This window comes from Curcuma longa, chromosome 1 (assembly GCF_044706935.1).
Source record: "Curcuma longa cultivar G26 ecotype Majalengka, Jawa Barat chromosome 1, ITB_CL_G26_1.1, whole genome shotgun sequence".
Taxonomy (NCBI): domain Eukaryota; kingdom Viridiplantae; phylum Streptophyta; class Magnoliopsida; order Zingiberales; family Zingiberaceae; genus Curcuma; species Curcuma longa.
In genome coordinates this window covers 12,203,484-12,222,700 of record NC_133861.1, presented here as the reverse complement: position 1 = coordinate 12,222,700, position 19,217 = coordinate 12,203,484, and the positions used below count along the sequence as shown (strand labels likewise).

Here is a 19,217-nt window from a genome sequence, read left to right as displayed (position 1 = left end):
CACCCCAAGGCTCTGTATCAATTATTTTACCCAGTCCCGTCTGCATTCACTTAGGGCTGTTGATATTATAATTGGAAACGTAGGAGACTGATGTTACATATCACAGTGTGCTCTTCACTTGTTGTATATATCGCTGCATGCCCAGAAGTCAAAGCCAAACGCAAGAAATCAAAGTTGAGGTGGTGAGGGAGTGTTATTTGTCGCTTAAACTGAGTAGTATATAGTTTAGCACTGAACAATTATTGGTAGCGGTAGCCAACAAGATAATGCAGAACTAGATCAGTTATTTATTTATTATTATTTTTATTTTTATGAGATATTAGAGGAGACAGAGGACTAAAATACATAATTCAGAGGGAGACCGACTTGACCTTTCCTACAGTGGAACTTTTAAGACGAGTCAGTTGTTAAAATTAAGGGGAAACAAAGGGTAAATAGTGGTAATAAAAAAGAAAGAAGGACAAATAGGCATGCAGTTGGCAGAAGCCAAATAAAATACAGCCACACGATAATTAATACTATCGACAAACAAAATGACTTGGTCCTGCCGATGTCAGCACCTCCAAGCTGACGTGGAGGAGAGATCCCGGCCTCTCCAGCTCAGCACCAGCGCGCCGTCCCTCGTCCCCACGTGGTACCCGTCGACCGGGGCCCGGCGCACGAGCCACTCGGCTTGCGACTCGGCGAACTCGCTGAAGGGAACGGGAGACCAGCCGGCGGCAAGGAACACCTCTCGCCAGGGGCCAGGCCGCCAGGACCAGTCGCTCACCATGCTCGAGACGCGCGGGCGGATTACCGCCCGCTCCACCTGCCGGATCATCTCCTCCGACGCCCCTGTCGCCGCCGCGGTGGACTCCAACGACTCCAGCACCGCCGCATAGTGCTCCACCCCCACCGCCACTGTCCGATGCAGCGATGGGGAGGGGAGAACGCCCAGGCAACTCTCCTGATCGACGAAGACCACCACCCTAGGGGACATGCGCCGCACGAACCGGAGAAGGGAAGCAGCGGAATCCGCGGAGGCGCCGCCGGCGAAACCGAGGAGGCGGAAGATTGATGGCGTCAGAACGACGGCAGTTGGTTCCCCAGCACCTGCTAGGCGGACGCCGCTGAGAGCGAGCGTGCCCAGGCCACCGACCCTGACGAAGTTGACAGAGAGGTTGATGTTCAGGCCACGGGAGAAGTCTCGGAGGTTCTCTGCCGCCAGGGCTGTCTCACCGGACTCCTCCGCGACGACGGCGGTGATGCGCACCGCCGGAGGGGAGGAACGAGAGGTGCGACTTCGAGCGGCGAGCTCCTGCGAGAAGGACGACCACTGTCCGCCGAGGCCGAGGTCAAAGTCGAAGAGATGGATGGAGCGAGCGCCGCAGTCGAGCGCCTCGATGAGCATCTGAGTGGTCGTGAAGGTGGCGAAGTGGGGAACAGGAGAGAGGTCGGCGAAGGTCCTGTGGGCAGCGATGTGGCGGACAAGCTCGGCGGCGGAGAGCGGGGGTTCGGCGGTGGAAGGGAGAAGCCGGGCGAGCAGCGCCTCCTTGAAGAGAAAGATAGATCTTTGAAGAGAGGAAACTCCGGCGGCGGGCAGATTGTGATTGAGCCGCGACAATATCACGTCGTGTGCCGTGGCGAAATCGTTTGTTTCCAGGCAATGAGCGGCGCTGATTAGAGAGTCGAGCTGGGAGCGATCGAAGGCGGCGGCCGGCGTCGGAAACGCGGGATCTGCGGATGCGTAGGGATCGAAGGATAGATCGAAAGGGGAGTCGGGGAAGTGGGCGCTGGCGTCATCGGGCAAAGGGGAAAGCTCGTATTTTTCAGGAAGCTGGAACCAGGAGGCGGCATCCCAATCGTCGGATGGTAGGTGTGGATGATGGGAATCGCCGCCTCCACCGCCTCCGCAACCGCCGGTGGCCGAGGGAAGGAAGGGTAAGTCTCCTGAAGCACTCGTAGGGGCCGCCGTAGGAGCCGTTGCGGGGCTGGAGGTGAGGTGGGGGTCGAGGACGGAGGTGGGCTCGTAGTAGAGAGAAGGAGCGAAAGGGTTGTTGTTGGCCACGGCGTTGGGGGAGGTGTCGATCAGGGGCTTGGAAGGCAGAACAAATTGGTGAAGGTTGGGCGCCTGCTGCTGCTGTTGATGCTGATGCTGATGCTGGGGGAAGTCAGTGAGGGCCTTGGTATGCTTCATCACAGGATTATACTAACGAAGAACGAGACCGAACTTACCGAAGACGAGGAGAAAGGTTGTCTCAGTTCCTCGCTCACTCTCTCTCTCCTCTTTGTCTCTGCCTCTCCCTCAATTCCTTCTTGGAGTTTGGGAAAGACGGGAGTAAGGAGCTTTTGAGCGATGCCAATTGGAGGATATTATAAGCTAATGCATGAGCCGATCATCATGCATCCATCAAAATGATGGATCGATGGACATGGAGTTACGGAGGTGAATGGGGCATGGGGCACGAAGTTGGGGTGGACAGGACGTGAGTCAGAAAGGAGTTGCCTTTTTTATCCGAGCAAGAGGCTTCACGGTGAAGCCTCTGCTGCTTTCGTGAAGCTTTGCGTCGAACGGACAAAAGCACAGGGTCGCCCTGGGGATTTGCACAGAGCTCACTCGATGGTCCTTGGTGGTTGTCGTGTCTCTCGTCCATCTTTTTGGATTCGAACGGCTTCTGGCCATTTTACGGGCACAGTATGATTAGTGTTGTGGCGGCATGAGTTTCTAGTGACTTTGTTTTGAAATCTAAGAAAATTTTGACTTGTCAACGCAAGTGGACACTTGAAGACTTGTCGTAATTTGTTTTCCACATAGAGGTCAACTCCAAGCATGACCAGAGAAGGTCAATTTATTGCAGTTACAACGAGTGATGTTCATGGAATGGCGGTTAGTAGATTACAATCAATCCAGTTGTTAGACATGGTCCACAAATCTTAATTGTCACTAGACCGGAAGGGGGCATGATATTCCCACTGGAAGTGTTGTATATCTTGGCTCCTGTCAATTTAAGGGTGTACCTATGTATTTATATGGGCAATCGCTATAATTTGCTACTTAGTTACTGGCATTAAAACATTTACTCCACCCCGACCATGATTATCTTGAACTATAATATTTGTGTAAGTAATTAAAACTGCAGGTATATATTTAATGATTCAAGATGGCCAAATAATTAGATCATGTTGAAAAACAAACAATCAAATGGAAACAAGGAAAGTAAATTAGCTAATCAAATGAAAATTCTTTAATTTTCACAAATAAAAAATACTTTAATTCGTTTTTCAGTAAAAAATTAACTTTGGAGGTGACAAATAATCTTTAATCTCTTCTCCAAATAATTATATTGTTTGATATGTATATACAATTGATACCTCTATATCTCTTTTCTTAGTCTTTGGAATTAATTAGGAATTAATTAATATAATAGTTGAGGATGTTCCTTGGCGAACCTTTTGCAAACTACAGATTTGCAGGTACCAAAAGTTAGGGATCCTTAAAAGGCATACAGTACAGTGTGCATTATTGACCGAAGCTCGGGTGCATTAGCTAGCCACTTGTATGCACAGTGACAAAATAGCATGTAAAATGAGCTTGAGGAGGTGATTCAATGTAGAATTCAAATCTAATTAATCAACCTATCTATCCCCGTGGAATCAATCGCTTTTTGATCTATCAACACGCAAAAGCCATCTGCTGCATGCCTTTCTTTTTGGCTGAGTGGGTGATCATGGTCACCTTTCTGTAAGACTTTGGAGCTTAGAATCTAATTGACCTCGCTTTTGTCAACCAGAAGCTAGCCATCCCTCCATACAGTGTGCTCAGACTCAAATTATTAAAGCTGAACAAAGATATACTTTGAATATGATCACACTGATGATGGTGGTCAGGGAGCTATTTAAAGTAGACACGATGAGAATATTTGTGCATTAGAGACACATGCTGTTTCTCAAATGAATAATATTGCCGTTCCCTATATATATATATATATACATAATGTCGAATTTGAAGGTGGCTCGCTACTAGCTAGTGGAGATCAATGTCATAGAAAGTCACTTTGTTTTTGTGAACTTGAAGCTTCCAATTTGCACTACTTAGGCGCCCACTGCCCTGTCCTCATCTTAGTCATGCACTGTGCTGATTCCGTAGCTAGCTAGGTCGTCTTTAATTCCTAAAGACATCTGGGATTCACTCGATCAACGATTGCAAGCATCCACGATAATATTCCATCTCACTGTTACCAATTGAAGACAAAACAATAATTGGAAAAGAGGTCGATAATATAATGTGGCGTGTGGGAATGAATTAGGACACGTAAGCTAATACTACACGTCTTTCCTCTGCATGCGCATGCAAATTAAGGTTGCGTGAACAAGGGCCGGCCTTTATTTCTGATCGGCGGTGCAGCGTTAGAGATCAGGCGTGGGCTCCGCAGATGGGGGAACTTATTCCCTTCCCTTGCGTCTCCCGCAGCCTTTGGTCAGGAGAGGGAGAGCTGCAGCGATCAGCGTGGTCTCCACGCGGACACTCACGTCACACTCCATCACGGCGCGTATGATATGATGCGTCTGGCCGCCTGCCACTCAATTCGCTGCCATGCCCGGCAGAAGGTCCACTGGCGGGGGCCGCTCAGCGCGCTATGGCACCATGGTAGCGAGGAGCAGCGCGCACGCGAGCGGTTGACGTTGATGCATCTACGTACGTTCGCGGGCTCATCTATCGAAACTGATTGGCCTCCTCCCGCCGCAACCGCTGACGTGTTAATTTAACTAATTAAATGGATGAACGGTTATTTTTAAGTTCAAATTGGTAAAATTAATAAATTTAAATTAACCTGATTAATAATTGTATCAATATAATTGTAAATAACTATCATCTAATTATTTTATTATTTAGAATTATAATAAAAATTATAATTTAATATTATTTACTAACTTAGAGGTTACTATATAGTTTACTTATGCCTGCCGTTGGGATTGGGCCATCGCAGGTCTTCGCCGTTGGCACAGAGGAGCCGGACTCGGTTTGGGCCGGAGAAGAAACGGCATGGGCTCCACTACCTCGGCAGTAATTAATTTTAGAGTTTAAAGACAGAAATTTAATTTATTAGTTTGATTGATGAAGTGATTATTAGTTTGTTATTACTTTATTAAGTTTATTATAAATTCGTTAATTTTAAAAATGCATAATAAATTTAGATAAATAAGTGATGCTCATCATATATTTAATTACTTATTTTTCTATAATCATTGGAAAAAATCTTACTTTTTTAACTTTTATTATTGTTTACGCCCTTTATCAATCATTTTTTAATTACAAATTTATAAAAAAAATTATATTTCTTGCAAACTTTAAATTTATATAATATTAAAAAAACAAAATTAATAAATTAATTCATAAAATCAAAAATTTTGATTTATAAAATTTAAATTCATAAAGCTAAAAATGATTGAAGAATAAAATCTCATAAATTCAGCCTATATATACACTACAAAAAATAACAGAAATAGCGACGGACCAATTCCGTCGCTATTCGGTCGCTAATCGCTGTTAACGACCGAATAGCGACGGAAAAAGCTCGTCGCGTTTTTTTCGGTCGCTGACGTCACTATAGCGACGGATTTTTAATTTCCGTCGCTAATTAGCGACGGAATTTTTTTTACCCGTCGCTAAGTGGTTTGCGACAGAATTTAATTTTCCGACGCAAAAAATAGCGACGGAAATAAAATTCCGTCGCAAAAAATAGCGACGGAATTTAAATTCCGTCGCTATTTTGGTTTAGCGACGGAATTTTAAAAATCCGTCGCTATTTCGGTTTAAAAAATAAAAAAAAATATTTTTTTTAGCGTTTTATGCCGACGAAATTTAGAATTCCGTCGCTAAAATAGCGACGAAATTTAAATTCCGTCGCTATTTTTGCGACGGAATTCTAAATTCCGTCGCTATTTTTTGCGTCGGAAAATTATTTCCGTCGCTAAAGTAAAAAAAAATTAAAAAAAATTATTTCCGTTATTAGCGACGGAATTATAAATTCCGTCGCTAATAATATAATTTTTAAATATATTTTAATTTGTTTTCTGAATTTCCCTGTTTACGCGACAACAAAACACAACATAATATAACATAAGTACATAAACAGACCAATAATGATAAAACACAACACTAATATAACATCTGAATACAACACAACAAAATACTCCGATACAATCTGAATACAGTAACATAATTACAAATATCTAGATACAATGATACTATATCAAATGTCAAAATACAAAAACTGATCAAAAAGAAGTCTAAACCAGCCAAGACAAAATAGAAGATCCTGCAAAAAAACCAATAAGATAGATTAGTAATAGAACAACATATTTGAAAAATGCATGCTTACAATTAATAACGTAAACAAATTAAAAGTAATAGAAATACTAACCTACCATGCAGACAGCTACTGATCAGGAGCATTAGGGTCCTGAGTCTCCGTATCAGGGTCCGCACCTCGCATCGCAGCTCGCAACGTATCATAAGCAGGCATCGATGGCGTCTGGCCGAAGGCCTCCATCCAGGCTGCCATCTGGCGCCCAAGCTGAGCTTGACTTTCTGCCTGCGCCTCTAATGCAGCGAGTCGATCTTGCTGCCCCGCGAGTCGTTCCTTTAATTCTTGATTTTCTTTTTGTAGTGCTTCTATCGCTGAATCTGATCCGCTGGGGCGACCCCTGGGTCTAGGGGCCATCACACGATCATATACGACTCTGGCCTGGGACCCTAGACCGTAGAGGGTGGAGCTCTTCTTCCTCCCACCGACCACATCATAGTAGATCTCATTCAACTGGTCGGTTGAGAGCTCCTGCCTCTCGCCTCCCTCAACTGCAGGCGCAGACGCCTGTGCAACTCTAGCTGAATATTCAGCCTGTTTAAAAATAAATTATTATAAAATTTAAGATTAGAAAAAATAATTACATGTAGGTAATGTAAAATAAATAAAAAAAATATTTTCTTACGTCTATGGCCTGCGAGCGAGCATCAATAAAAGTGTCATCCTTAGACTTGTGTGTCTTTGTAAAAATCTCCCAACAAGTAGGAGGACGCTGTAACTGGTGCTCCTGAAAAATCCAAAATATAATTAAATAAAAATAATGACATTAATAATTAATTAAAAATATATTAATTGTAAACTTACCAAGTCTAAGGTATGCTCCACAATGGAGCGGGATCCAGCTGTATGTTTTGTGGATCCGGTGCTAGGGCCAGCTATCTCGGTCTTTCTGTTGGACCGAGCTATCTCTGCATTTGCCTGCCATCTTTCTGCATGCCATACTGCTTGCCATGCAGCCCAGATGTCCTCTGGGATCCAAGATGGTCTGCTGCCCTTATTTCTAATTTTATATAACATATCTTTATATAATTTGCCAGCAGCAGCATTCCAAGCATCTTGAAACTCCCGCTCATGTCCTGGCTCAAAAGTATATTTTTTCTGCAAGAAAAAAAATAATTAGCAAAGTTCAAAAAAACTTCATTATAAGGCGGTTAAAATGACTAACCAAAAACTCGTCGTAGTAGAAGTTGCGCATGTCCTGATCGACATGCCTCCAAGTATGCCCTGAACGACATACTCGCTCACGGAACTTACTAGAAATATATCCTGCAACTTTATGACCCTCGGGTGTAAAACTGCATTAAAAACACTGTAAATGTCAGACATATGCTATAAACCAAAATATGAATTAAAAACTAACTAAATGTACCAATACTTACCACCCGGCAACAACTCTCAATACTGTCCGGCCACCAGGTGCTGCTGCCTGATCAGACATATCTATATCTGCAAAATCAAAAATGAAGAAGAGGGAAAAATAACCCTAAATAACCTTACCTAATGATATATTTCAAAGTTTAACCACCAACCATCTATTTAAAATTGTGTATTAATTATCAAAGTTTAACACTGAAATGGATTTTATCAAAATTTAATCATAATGAAATGGATTTTGTAATCCTAAACCATATACAATGATAATTACACTTTAATTATCAAATCATCATAACAAAATTCAAATTTTATATATATCAAAGTAATTAGAAAAGTTTAACCCCTAATTAACCTTACCTAATGATATATATCAAAGTTTAACCCTAAATAACCATAGCTATTTATCAAACAGGTTCATTGTAATCAAAGGTTAAATCAAGCCATAGCTAAATTTACCCTAAATCCAGTTTAAATCAAGCCATAGCTAAATTTACCCTAAATCCAGCTTAAATCAAGCCATAGCTAAATAACCACAAATTTACCCTAGATCCAGCTTAAATCAAGTCATAGCTAAATAACCACAAATTTACCCTAGATCAAGCCATAGCTAAATTTACCCTACTTGTAATCTTAGGTTAAACCTAGATAACCCTAGCTGCCAGCAGTAAATTTCCATAAACCCTAGCTGAAAAATCAATAATTTCCATAAACCCTAGCTGCCAAATTTAGGGTTTACCTTGACAAATGGCCGGAGGAGAGGTTCTGCGCTGGAGGACGCCGGAGGAGAGGTTCTGCGCTGGAGGACGCCGGGAGGAGAGGTTCTGCGCTGGAGGACGCCGGGAGGAGCTCGTCGGAGTGGAATCGCCGCAAGAGGAGAAATCGCCGCCGCCGCAATACACGAAATCGCCGCCGCCGCAAGAGGAGAAAGAAGCGCGTGTCGCCGGAGGGTCGCCGGAGGAGAGAACGGGAGGGAGAACGCGAGAAAACGGGAGGGAGAACGCCTGTCGCCGGAGGAGAGAACGGGAGGGAGAAAAGAAAACCGGGAATGCGAAAAGAAGGAGCTTCGGTGCCCTAAATCGCGACATTAGCAACGGACATTAATTTCCGTCGCTAATTAGCGACGAAAATTAATTTCCGTCGCTAATTAGCGACGGAAATCAATTTTCCGTCGCAAAACTGTCGCTAATCTACGCTCGACACTGTGTACGGGTTATTTCCGTCGCTTAATTAGCGACAGAAAAAATTTTTCGTCTCTAAAATAGCGACGGAAATTTTATTCCGTCGCTAATTACCGACGGAAATTTCTTTTCCGTCGGTAATTAGCGACGGAAAATAAAAATCCGTCTCTAATTAGCGACGGAATAAAATTTCCGTCGCTATATTATTTTTTAGCGACGGGAATATTTCTTTCCGTCGATATATTAGCGACGGAAACTTTTTCCGTCGCTATTTCCGTCGCTATTTTATGATATTTTTGTAGTGAATCCTACATGTCAAGGATTACTTCTATCACATGCATGCTTTGTATCTCAAGTCCCTCGTATCTTTTGATTATGGTTGGTTTAACATCTACATTTGACATATTGTTTACCCAAGATTAATTAGGTTATTGAATTGATATCTAAGATAAGATGCTATAGAATTAGATAAAACTTATAGGAAACATAGGAAATCGGAAAATATGATGAAGAGATGGTCACAAATGATAGGCCACAGTTGCAGAACAAAGCCAAACTAAATCATGAAGATTTTGCATACCGCCATAGGATTTGTAATTTAATCTCCACTGTTAACAAGCAAACGGCTGGTATTTTTTTTATAAGTAAAATATATGTATCAAAGCAAGTCGAGTGCAATATCTAATAATTAGTAGTGTTTCATCTTTAGCGCAATATCAGATCAAAAAACACTCCTAATGATCAATAAATATGAATTTATACCTTTTTAAAAATTTTCTTACCCTCCATTTGTTCCTCACCAAAGATATAATTGTTCATCCTAAATTTCCATACTAAATGTATCAAAATCGACATCTCAAGGTTGTTGGGTTGCAAGGGTGCAAACATAGTCCCACATCTAAAACACATGGGAAAGATCATGGGTTTAAAGAGATGAAAAGTATCTCCATTGGTACGAGGCCTTTTGGGGAGAGCCCAAGAGCAAAGCCATGAGGGCTTAGGCCCAAAGTGGACAATATCATGTCATTGTGGAGATACATGCATTCTTTTGGACCCAACAATTGGTATCAGAGCGAGGCCGCTCTTCACCGGACTAACTGCCGGATGAGCCATGATCCGAATCTAACCATGTTGGTTGAACCTTAAACAAAGGAAATAGGGGAGGCTCGGACCATGAGGGACATGGTAGCCGGACCATGAGGGACATGGCAGCCGGACCATGAGGGACATGGTAGCCGAACCATGAGGGACATGGCAGCCGGACCATGAGAAATGGCAGCCGGACCATGAGGGACATGGCAGCCGGACCATGAGAAATGGTAGGGGAGCTTCCAGTGGTCCTTTGTTTGAGGGGGAGATTGTTGGGTTGCAAGGGTGCAAACATAGTCCCACATCTAAAACATATGGGAAAGATCATGGGTTTAAAGGGATGAAAAGTATCTCCATTGGTATGAGGCCTTTTGGGGAGAGCCCAAGAGCAAAGCCATGAGGGCTTAGGCCCAAAGTGGACAATATCATGTCATTGTGGAGATACATGCATTCTTTTGGACCCAACAAAGGTGTCTTGCTTTAGTCAAGAGACGGTCTTCTCTCAAGAAAATGATCGAAGACTCACAGCATCCATCGGTAGTAGACATCTCCCGCCCCATTTGTAAACTACTCACGGATCCTCGGCCATAAGGCCACTGAAGGAGGGCACCCAAAGAACAAGTGCTCCGGCGTCTCCATTTCTCGTCTACAAAAAGCACAACACCGATCTTTCAAATAATCTAATCTGTCTCGGGTGTGAAGTCACCTCTGAGCCAACATCCAAAGCATAACTGCATGGCTAGGTTGGATGTAGGGCTTTCACACTGTCTGCACCCAAAGCTTCTTAAGACTGGGAGGCCGAAATTATAAGTCCAGGTCACACCTCCATCATGCTCAAACCAATCTACCAACCTCTACATAGCACATGTCGACAACCTATAGTAGCCGTAAAGATAAGGTCATGGATCTACAACTGTTAGGACCCGTGTCAGCAAGAGGGGTGAATAGATTCGATCGCTTCTCGTTTTAATTTTATGTTTGTCGTTTGAATGCGCAGCAGAAATTTTAATTCAAACGTGACTCCATATACACAACTCTGAGATTTTACTTAGTATTCACTTCCTTGATGCGACTAATCTAAGGATCCATTCCGAGCTCACTACATGCACTATGAACTCCTCATTTTCAGATACTTTCTAGAGGCAAAGAAGTCTTTTACAACTTGTTCTTACGAGAAAACAATCAACAAGACAAATACAAAGTAAATGAAAGTAGAAAAAGTTTCACATATGAGATTGTTGCTTTAATTTGGAAGCTTGTTTATTGCTTTAAATAGCCACTTGATGGTAGGAAATGCAACATCACTTCGCCTCCAACCTCTCAAGAACCAACAACTTCAAATCTCCATGAAATCTTCTTTTAAAGAGTGTTCTTCTGGTTGATTTCCGTTAATCAATTGATTGGTTATACTCACCAATCAATTACCATGTCAGATCAGACCGTTTAAACCTATAGAATGACTATTTTTGCCTAGTCAAACGATTGCCCCCAATCAATTGAACTAATCAATTCCAACATGTTCTATTCGCTAGCCAATAAGCTACTAATAGATTGGTTGAATCGATTGCCCTAATCGATTGCACTAATCTATTGCCCAAGTAGCAAAACTCAAAATTTTGGGTTTAGGATTTGCTAATGAATTTGTGAACCTCACAAATCGATTGCTAACCCTAATTTCAACATTTTCAAGGTTGAATTCACATTTCTTTTAGTATCTGGTAGACCTTAACCTACTAAGACTTTCTCTACCCGACATCCAGTCATCCATGATCTGTTAGAATTTCTCGTTGTCTAATATCCGATCAACCTTGACTTGCTAAAACTTCCTCTGCTCAACATCCAATCATCCATGACTTACTGAGACTTTTCGTTGCCTAACATCTAGTTAACTTTGATCTGTTAAGACTTTCATCATTACCAAGTGTCTGATCCTCCATGATCCACTTGGACTTTCCGTCTTCTGTCAAGTGTCCGGTCCTTCTTGACCTATTTAGATTTTTTTTCTTGTTAACTTCCCATTGAACATCCGATCATTGAGTGTTCAATCAACCTTAATCCACTTTGACTTTTCTCTTGTCAACTGTCTGATGAACTTCCGATCACTAAGTGTCCTGTTTTCTATGACTCACTTAGACTTTCCTCTTGCCAACTTCCCCTTAAACTTCTACTAGACTTTTTACATACTAACATATTGATCAAATATCGAAACTTAAAGTCAAGTTAACCTAAGCTTGGTCAACCTAGACCTAAGTTTGTTGCACCAACAACAACAATCGCTTGATCGGCCGGGAATCCGAGTGCACCACCTCTTGAGTCCATATGTCCGCTCGTCTCAAGTACGTATAATGCACCCACTTGATCCAAAGAACATCATCCTTTGTCTGTATCTGCCAAAGTACTTTGTCTAAATAGGCAAGGTTTCAAGCTTTCAAATCGTGAAATCCAGTCCTTCTTCTATGGGTTTGCATATATCCGTCCAAGACACTAATGGGTGTTTGGATGCCCACATAAAAGACATGCAAATGTTGTAAATGCTGTCAATAATTTCAACAGGATTAGGTAATATAGAGAGCCAAAAGCACTCCATTCCCTGAAGCATCGAAATGACGAGCTGCATCTTTCTCGCATATAAAAGTGTCTTCTTTGACCAGTAGTTAATCTGTCGTATTTATAAAGAATCAAGGAGTGAGTTATAGTTTGAAATTCGTAGACGTTGAACTGCAAGTAGTATCCTCATATTAAAAGAAGCCACAACCATGTCGATTCAACTAGATAAATATTTGACTTTTAGTGATTAACCTGAAGCCCTGTGATCGCCCCAAACATCTACAAACAAGAAGATAAAACTCCTATTGATACCTCATCCCTTGACTGAATAATAATAAATCATCTGCATACGTCAAGTGTGCCAATATGAGATGACCACACCGAGAATGAAATTTGAAATATGTTCTATCCATGCGTTGCTATATTTGTCATCCATGGATCTCCATACAAATATCGAATAAGTAGAGAAAGAGAGGATCTCTCTGTTATAGCCCTAGCCTTTGATTTTGAAAAATCCAAAGGACCCTCCATTAATGGCTAGAGAGAATGATGAAGTGGTCACACACTTCGAGATGTAAACTTTGTAGAAAATTAAAGACTAATAAATGTCTCACGTAGAAATTCCTAATGAACAGATTCAAAAAGTTTTTGAAAATCAATCTTCATAATATATCTAAGAGATATGCATTTTATGCCATATCTTGAGCTCGTACTAGATGAATATTTTATAACGAGACGTCTCTATAAAAAAAACACGTTTGAGATCGATAAAGTATCCCTCTTTGAATTAACGTACAATTAACGTATGCACGCCTTGCAATTTTTTGTTTTTTGTTTTTTGTTTTCACCATTTCCACCATTCAAAGTCACAATTACGTCCAAGTATTAATTTGTCAAAACACTTGCATCATTTAATTCTCCGCGATTCGATCGGCGGCATTCACTCCATTGTATTAATGCAGCAGCCTCTGATCAGTCTGAGCTAGCTAGAATCAACACAGCAATATAAATAAAAAAATGAGAAAAAAATTAGAGAAAAGAAAAGAGGAGATAACTTGATCTTCCTTGTTCAACGTAAGGAGAAGTGAGCGAGCAAGACAAGTAATTAATAGACGTAGGGATTGAGACATAATAAATGTCCGTGGTCCGACGACGATAAATATTATTCTCAACTGTGCAAAACGACAACGAGGTCGGTTCTACACGACATCATGAGATGCTAATTAACTCGGGACCGCGACTGAAACCCATAGAGAAAAGTCAATATATATCTGCTAACTTTTGACTTGGATTAACTTCAAGTAGATTTTTGATAAATAAAGCGGCTCTCCTACCGATTCATTCATGAATAACACATGGAAAGAAGCATGAGTCATGGTACGGTGGGCATTGAACGTTGCACTCACTGCTTCTGCCATCTACGTCGATTAGTTCGTCGCGCAAGTTTCTCATGTTTAGTGTGATGTCCACAAGGTGCCGACGTACGCAAACTATGCATGCTGCGTAAAGTCTCTCATGCTACGGAGTCATAGCATCTAGTCAGTTCCCACCTCAAACTGAAAATCCGCATTAAGAGGCAATTGCTTTTAAGTGGGCGTACGGGATGATCAATTTTTGCTATTTTCTACTGTGGCATGAATTTTTGGACGAGTAGTAGATATTTTGTTGAAATGTAGTAGCGGCTCCAGAGAGAAGAATAGTTGCTATCATGTCAGAGTTCCTTCAATAATTTGTGGTTCGCTTGCTGCAATCAAATTTGGACTGAAATGTTTAGCTACACTACTTTCATTCTTCTGCTGGTGTTGTTTCAATTTCATTAGTAGCTGCTAGATGCTTGACAGAATCACAATGGTAGGTATTATACTAAGCAGATGCAGATGGCTACCAAGCCTGAGGTAAAGAAATTCCAAGGGTTATGGTATCGAGTCACCTGCTGTCACCTCAATCCAAAAAGGTGCACAGAGCGGCTGCTACTTTAGGTAAACAAGAGGATCAATTTTTGTTCTTTTGTGATGTAGCGTAGGTTTCTGCACTGGTAGATTATCGCCATGGGTTGCGATTCTGTGGATCCAGAAGTTCCTTTGGTAATTTGTGGTTATCTTGCTGGAATTAAATTTGGATTGAAATGACACTGCCTACTTTCATTTGTCTGTTAGTGTTATTTCAAATTAATAGCTGCTAGATGCTTGAAAGAATAGGCTGTGTCACCATGACCTTTGGAAAATTAAGGGGATTGTTCATAATCATTGTTTCGTTGAGAAACAGCAAACTCAGTGTGCCGATGATGTGACTAGATGGAGTTGGAGCAATTGAACGAGTGTGTGTTTGTTTTTGGTTGATTGAGAAGGGGATTATTGACAATTATTGTTCTGTTAAGATAAGCATGCCCATGATGATTTTGGATGGACATAGAGGAATGGAAAGGATGAGATGGTTGTTGACGCAGATCAAAGTAATTTTAATTCTTGCTTTCAGAAAAAGAAAATGCATGCAAGGTGATCATTTGGGTACTAATTAATTACTTGATACTCATTATCAAAGAACCATGAACAATATGTACATCTGTGTCTTCCCCGTAACATCAGATGTTTTCCACTTTGACAAAACAAACAAGAATCGAAGAAGCAAAGAGGAAAAAACAGAAGAGACAAGGAAATATATGAATAACTCAGCTCCTGCCTATTTTCTAATTAACCAAAGAGCACTAGAACATTGTTTCTACAGCTAAACATAACGAAGGGAAAACTGAGACATGCCGTCTTCTTCTACGGATTCGCTGGATTTGTAGATTTCCTCTCCGTCCCTTCCCGTCCTCCGGCGACAGCTGCTCCTGGTCCGATATCGAGACGGCTTCCACCAATTGACGAAGACAATAACGCCGATAGTTCTCCATTGGGACCACCACCCACCGGCCTCATTCCAAGTCCGAGGAAATCCAGTGTGGCCGGCTTGGCTCCGTACAGAGAAGAAGAGCCCATCATCAAGTGCTCTTCGTAAGGGAGTCCGAGGCCGAGCCCGGCAGACATCATAGGAACCGGCTCCGGCTCCGGCTCGAGCAGTTGCTGCCGCTGGTGCCCCCACTGCAGAGTGCTGTCACGGGCGATACTGATCTCCTGCTGCCCCGAGGAGGCGTCGAGGCCGAACCCTCTGAGAAAGGATGAGCCGGTCGCCACAGCGCCCATCTGAGCTGCCTTCTGCAGCAATGCCGTCGCGGACATGTGCGAGGAGGCCGGCGACGGGGCGAACGGATGCCGGTCGTGCGATCGACCGTGCGGCGCGAACAAGGAGGGGAACCCTGCGTTTGTTGCCAGACAAAGAGAGGGTGGTTCCCCGAGGGGGCGGTCGGAGTGACCGGCCATGGCGCCCATCAGGTCCGAGAAGGTGGCGCTGCAGTGGGATGCGGTGGCTGCGGACACTGAGGCGAAGAGGCTCGCGAACATGCTGGTGTTGTTGCTGCTGCTGCTGCCACTGTTGCTGCTCGTGGTGGCAGAGGCGGAGGAAGCGGCGGCGCCGCTTGTGTTCGCCAGCGTCGACGAAGGTGGTGGCACGTGGTGCAGAAGCCCAGTCGACTTCTCTGGATCTGCGAAGAAATTATGATCGCGTTCAAAAAGGTGTGATCCTTTTTCTTGCACTCTTAGTGTCCCTAAGAAGTGAAAGCAAAAGAAAGAAATGTAAAGAGGCATAATGATGCCATGCAGATGAGTAAATTTCCTGTTAACTTTCCATTCAATCCAGCTTCTTTAGCTGAGCGACTGGGATCGTAGTTTCTCAGTGACAATTTTGAAAGAAACGAAAAAAGGATTCTTTTTTCTCTCCAACATCACAGAAATTTCATCTTCCAATCCATTTGGATCCGCGAAAAGGGCAACTCGGACAGAATAAAAAAGGAAGACACAATCGCCATGTCCTAATCCCAGCAAAGTTACGTTTTTTTATTGCATTAGAAGCTTCAGATCCGACAAAAACCCTTTGCTAAGTTCTTTCTCTTTCCATAATCTAATATGCAGTCGTAACGAGGATTCAAGGATGAACAAAAAAAAAAAAAAAGAAGAAGAAACGACAAAACCGACCTTGCTGATCCAGCGGCGATGCAGTCTCGACTGCTGCCGCAGAAGCTGTCTCCATAGCTGCCGCCACCACCACTTTTGCTTTTCTAGATTCCGTCACCTTTCCATCATCTACTTCCGGTTTCGCATTCATCGTCGGAATAGCTGTTCCTGTTTTAGCTCTTTCCTCAGCTAGAGCGTCGCAAAAGGCTCTGTGGGTTATGAAGCTATCTCTCCTACACAAACAAAGACAAATGAAATATCCAAATGCAAAATCACACAACACCTATGCAGGATTCATGGGGTTACCGTGAGAAGATGGTGCCGCAGTCGCAGCGGTATTCGCGTGTGCCACAGACCTTGGAGTGGGCCTTCCAGTCCGACTGCACGGCATACTTCTTAGAGCACTTATCGCACTTCCACTTCTTCTCACCGTGCTTCCGGCAAAAGTGCTTTTTGATGCCGGTGAGATCGCCGAGCGCCCTCGACGGATCGTGGTGAATGCAGCTCGGTTCCGGGCAGACATAAACCCTTTTCCGCACTTCCTTCCCCGTCCTCTGCCGCAGTTTCCATGGCAAATTATGCCCTCTCCGGTGCAGTTGGAGGTTTTGATCCCGCTGGAATCCCTTGTTGCAAATCTCACAAACAAATCGATTTGTCGCTAGTAGTGTCTTCGGAGAGAGCGCGATAACCTCCGCCTCCGGATCTATTCACCACACAAACCCATTCGAATTTCACAAGAATCAAACACTTAACATCACAATCGAACAACTCCAATACCACATACCTGGCGTTCCGGGTAGGTTTCTCTTCTTCTTAACCGGAATCTGCGGAGGCGGCCCCGTTGACGGCGGTGCATCGACGCCAGCTCCACCGGAACCGGAATTAGTGATGGTCTTGACGGAAGTATTCTCATACTCCATCATCTAACCCACTCTCTCGCCAGAATAAAAAGGAAGCTTTTCCCAGCTACCAGTCGTCCGTAACCCTGTTAGCCCCAAAATACGCAAGGAACCAAAGCTCACAACAACCTTTCCACCGACGACAAAGAGGCCAACTGTTGAAAGGAAAAGCCAGATTTTTATTCCCTTCTCTGCTCTCCCACGCTGCCAACAGAAACTGATGTGCAAATCACCGCCGATAAATCGGACTGCCAGGAGACGAGCTATGGAGACGAAGGAAGATGGAGACGAGTGGCGTTTTCTCCTCGGGCGGCGCCAGAACTTGCCTTGGCTAGGAAACAAAGCGTAAGAAAAACCAAAAAATGGCGAAGCGAGTCTAATAAAGCGGCGGAGTTAACTCGGGTTAAGGAGACCCAGAGTTTCAGCGCGGTCGCATCGAGGCCGTCCACGTCGGAAAAAGGACACGTGTCGACATTTCAGCATGTACACGCTGGGTGCTGCTCCTCAACAGCATCCTCCATTTCTTCTGTCCTGTAGCGTGTGTTTCTACACAGTCTGCCTTTTTCAATAATTTTGTAGTTTTGTGTAAACAAGCGTCTTCCGGTCCACATCTACCAGACTCTCAGGCGAAGCTTTGGCCTTAGAAAATTGAACCCATCTCTCTCTCAATATACACAGTAACAGAAAATTTACACATTTAATTGCGTGTTTAATTTTAAAGATTTGCAGGCAAATTCTTCTCATCGGACGCAACCGCAGTGATTTGCAAAAAGACGTCCAGTGAGGGGGTGGGTTCTTCTTATTTTTACCTTGAAAATGTAAGCTATAAAGAAGATCAGCTGCGGCAGCGCAGCAGTGACGATACGATCCTGGAATACTGCCAAAAAAGCCGGCAGTTTCTTTTTTCGCTGCCTCTCTCATCATCATCACCCTCATTGACTATTGCCTTGTCTCTACCTCCGTCACATCAAAACTTCCGGAATTTTTAAATCAGAGATCCCTTCCCCAAGCAATCAATCCCCTTAATTGATTAGGTTATCCTTCTCATGCTTGCGCTTATGACTTACCGCTCTTGCTGGCTTATTTCTTTTATATCCTTTTTGATACGTAACGGGTTCTTGAATTGCACAAAACAGTCAGCTCAAATCGCAAAGTTCCACAATCATTATCGAAAGGAGGGGCTCCAATGGTCCAATTGCAATCCATGCATGGCTTCTCCTTTTCGAACCCTTTATGAAACTATGTTTTTTTCTCTTCAAAGGTAGAGCGGTTGATTGCCATTATTTTTTGGGATGATGAACGGGTTTGAGATCATCCTGCTCGGTGTACTTTTGGTCTTGTGATCTACTTGCAATGATGCGTGTCTGATGTGGGGGAATCGATGTGTACGTTGCCATCACAGCTTATGAAGGGATGTTGGGGTCAATGACAGCTCTCATTCACTTCAGATTCCACGCCATCCCCCATCGCCAATGGGGAGAGGTCCCTGAAGGCGGTAGAATTATTGGAGGCATTCATGGTCCCTTTAATTATCACTGCTTGATGAAATCTATAGTAGATTTCCAAGAAAAAGTACAGCCATGGAATTTATTGAAACCATCTAACTCGTCCATTTAATTCCCTACCAAACGTCCTCTTCTTTTCTTAATTTTTTTTTTAAAATTCTAACTTGTTACCGTATCTTAATCGCTCTGGATAATTCAAGTGCATGGGCAGTTTATCATTGCTCCAAAC

At 43.2% G+C, this 19,217-nt stretch overlaps 3 protein-coding genes across 3 annotated transcripts; all 3 read right to left on the bottom strand.

Moving 5' to 3' along the window:
- Window positions 1-331: 331 nt before the first annotated feature.
- Window positions 332-2,472, bottom strand: LOC141837839 (scarecrow-like protein 15). Its single transcript, XM_074725214.1, has one exon. The coding sequence runs from the start codon at window positions 2,174-2,176 to the stop codon at window positions 554-556; it is 1,623 nt and encodes a 540-aa protein (XP_074581315.1). The 5' UTR covers window positions 2,177-2,472; the 3' UTR covers window positions 332-553.
- A 3,798-nt stretch (window positions 2,473-6,270) lies between these two features.
- Window positions 6,271-8,806, bottom strand: LOC141824325 (uncharacterized). The gene is made up of 7 exons (XM_074711590.1): window positions 8,458-8,806; window positions 7,727-7,787; window positions 7,513-7,642; window positions 7,152-7,445; window positions 6,973-7,074; window positions 6,470-6,881; window positions 6,271-6,299 (listed from the first exon to the last, which is right to left on the bottom strand). The coding sequence occupies exons 1-7, from the start codon at window positions 8,804-8,806 to the stop codon at window positions 6,271-6,273; spliced, it is 1,377 nt and encodes a 458-aa protein (XP_074567691.1).
- Window positions 8,807-14,988: 6,182 nt separating this feature from the next.
- Window positions 14,989-17,813, bottom strand: LOC141837729 (zinc finger protein GAI-ASSOCIATED FACTOR 1-like). Its single transcript, XM_074725108.1, has 4 exons — window positions 17,369-17,813; window positions 16,891-17,287; window positions 16,606-16,817; window positions 14,989-16,115 (listed from the first exon to the last, which is right to left on the bottom strand). Exons 1-4 carry the CDS (start codon window positions 17,505-17,507, stop codon window positions 15,301-15,303), a joined length of 1,563 nt encoding a protein of 520 aa, XP_074581209.1. The 5' UTR covers window positions 17,508-17,813; the 3' UTR covers window positions 14,989-15,300.
- Window positions 17,814-19,217: the final 1,404 nt, after the last annotated feature.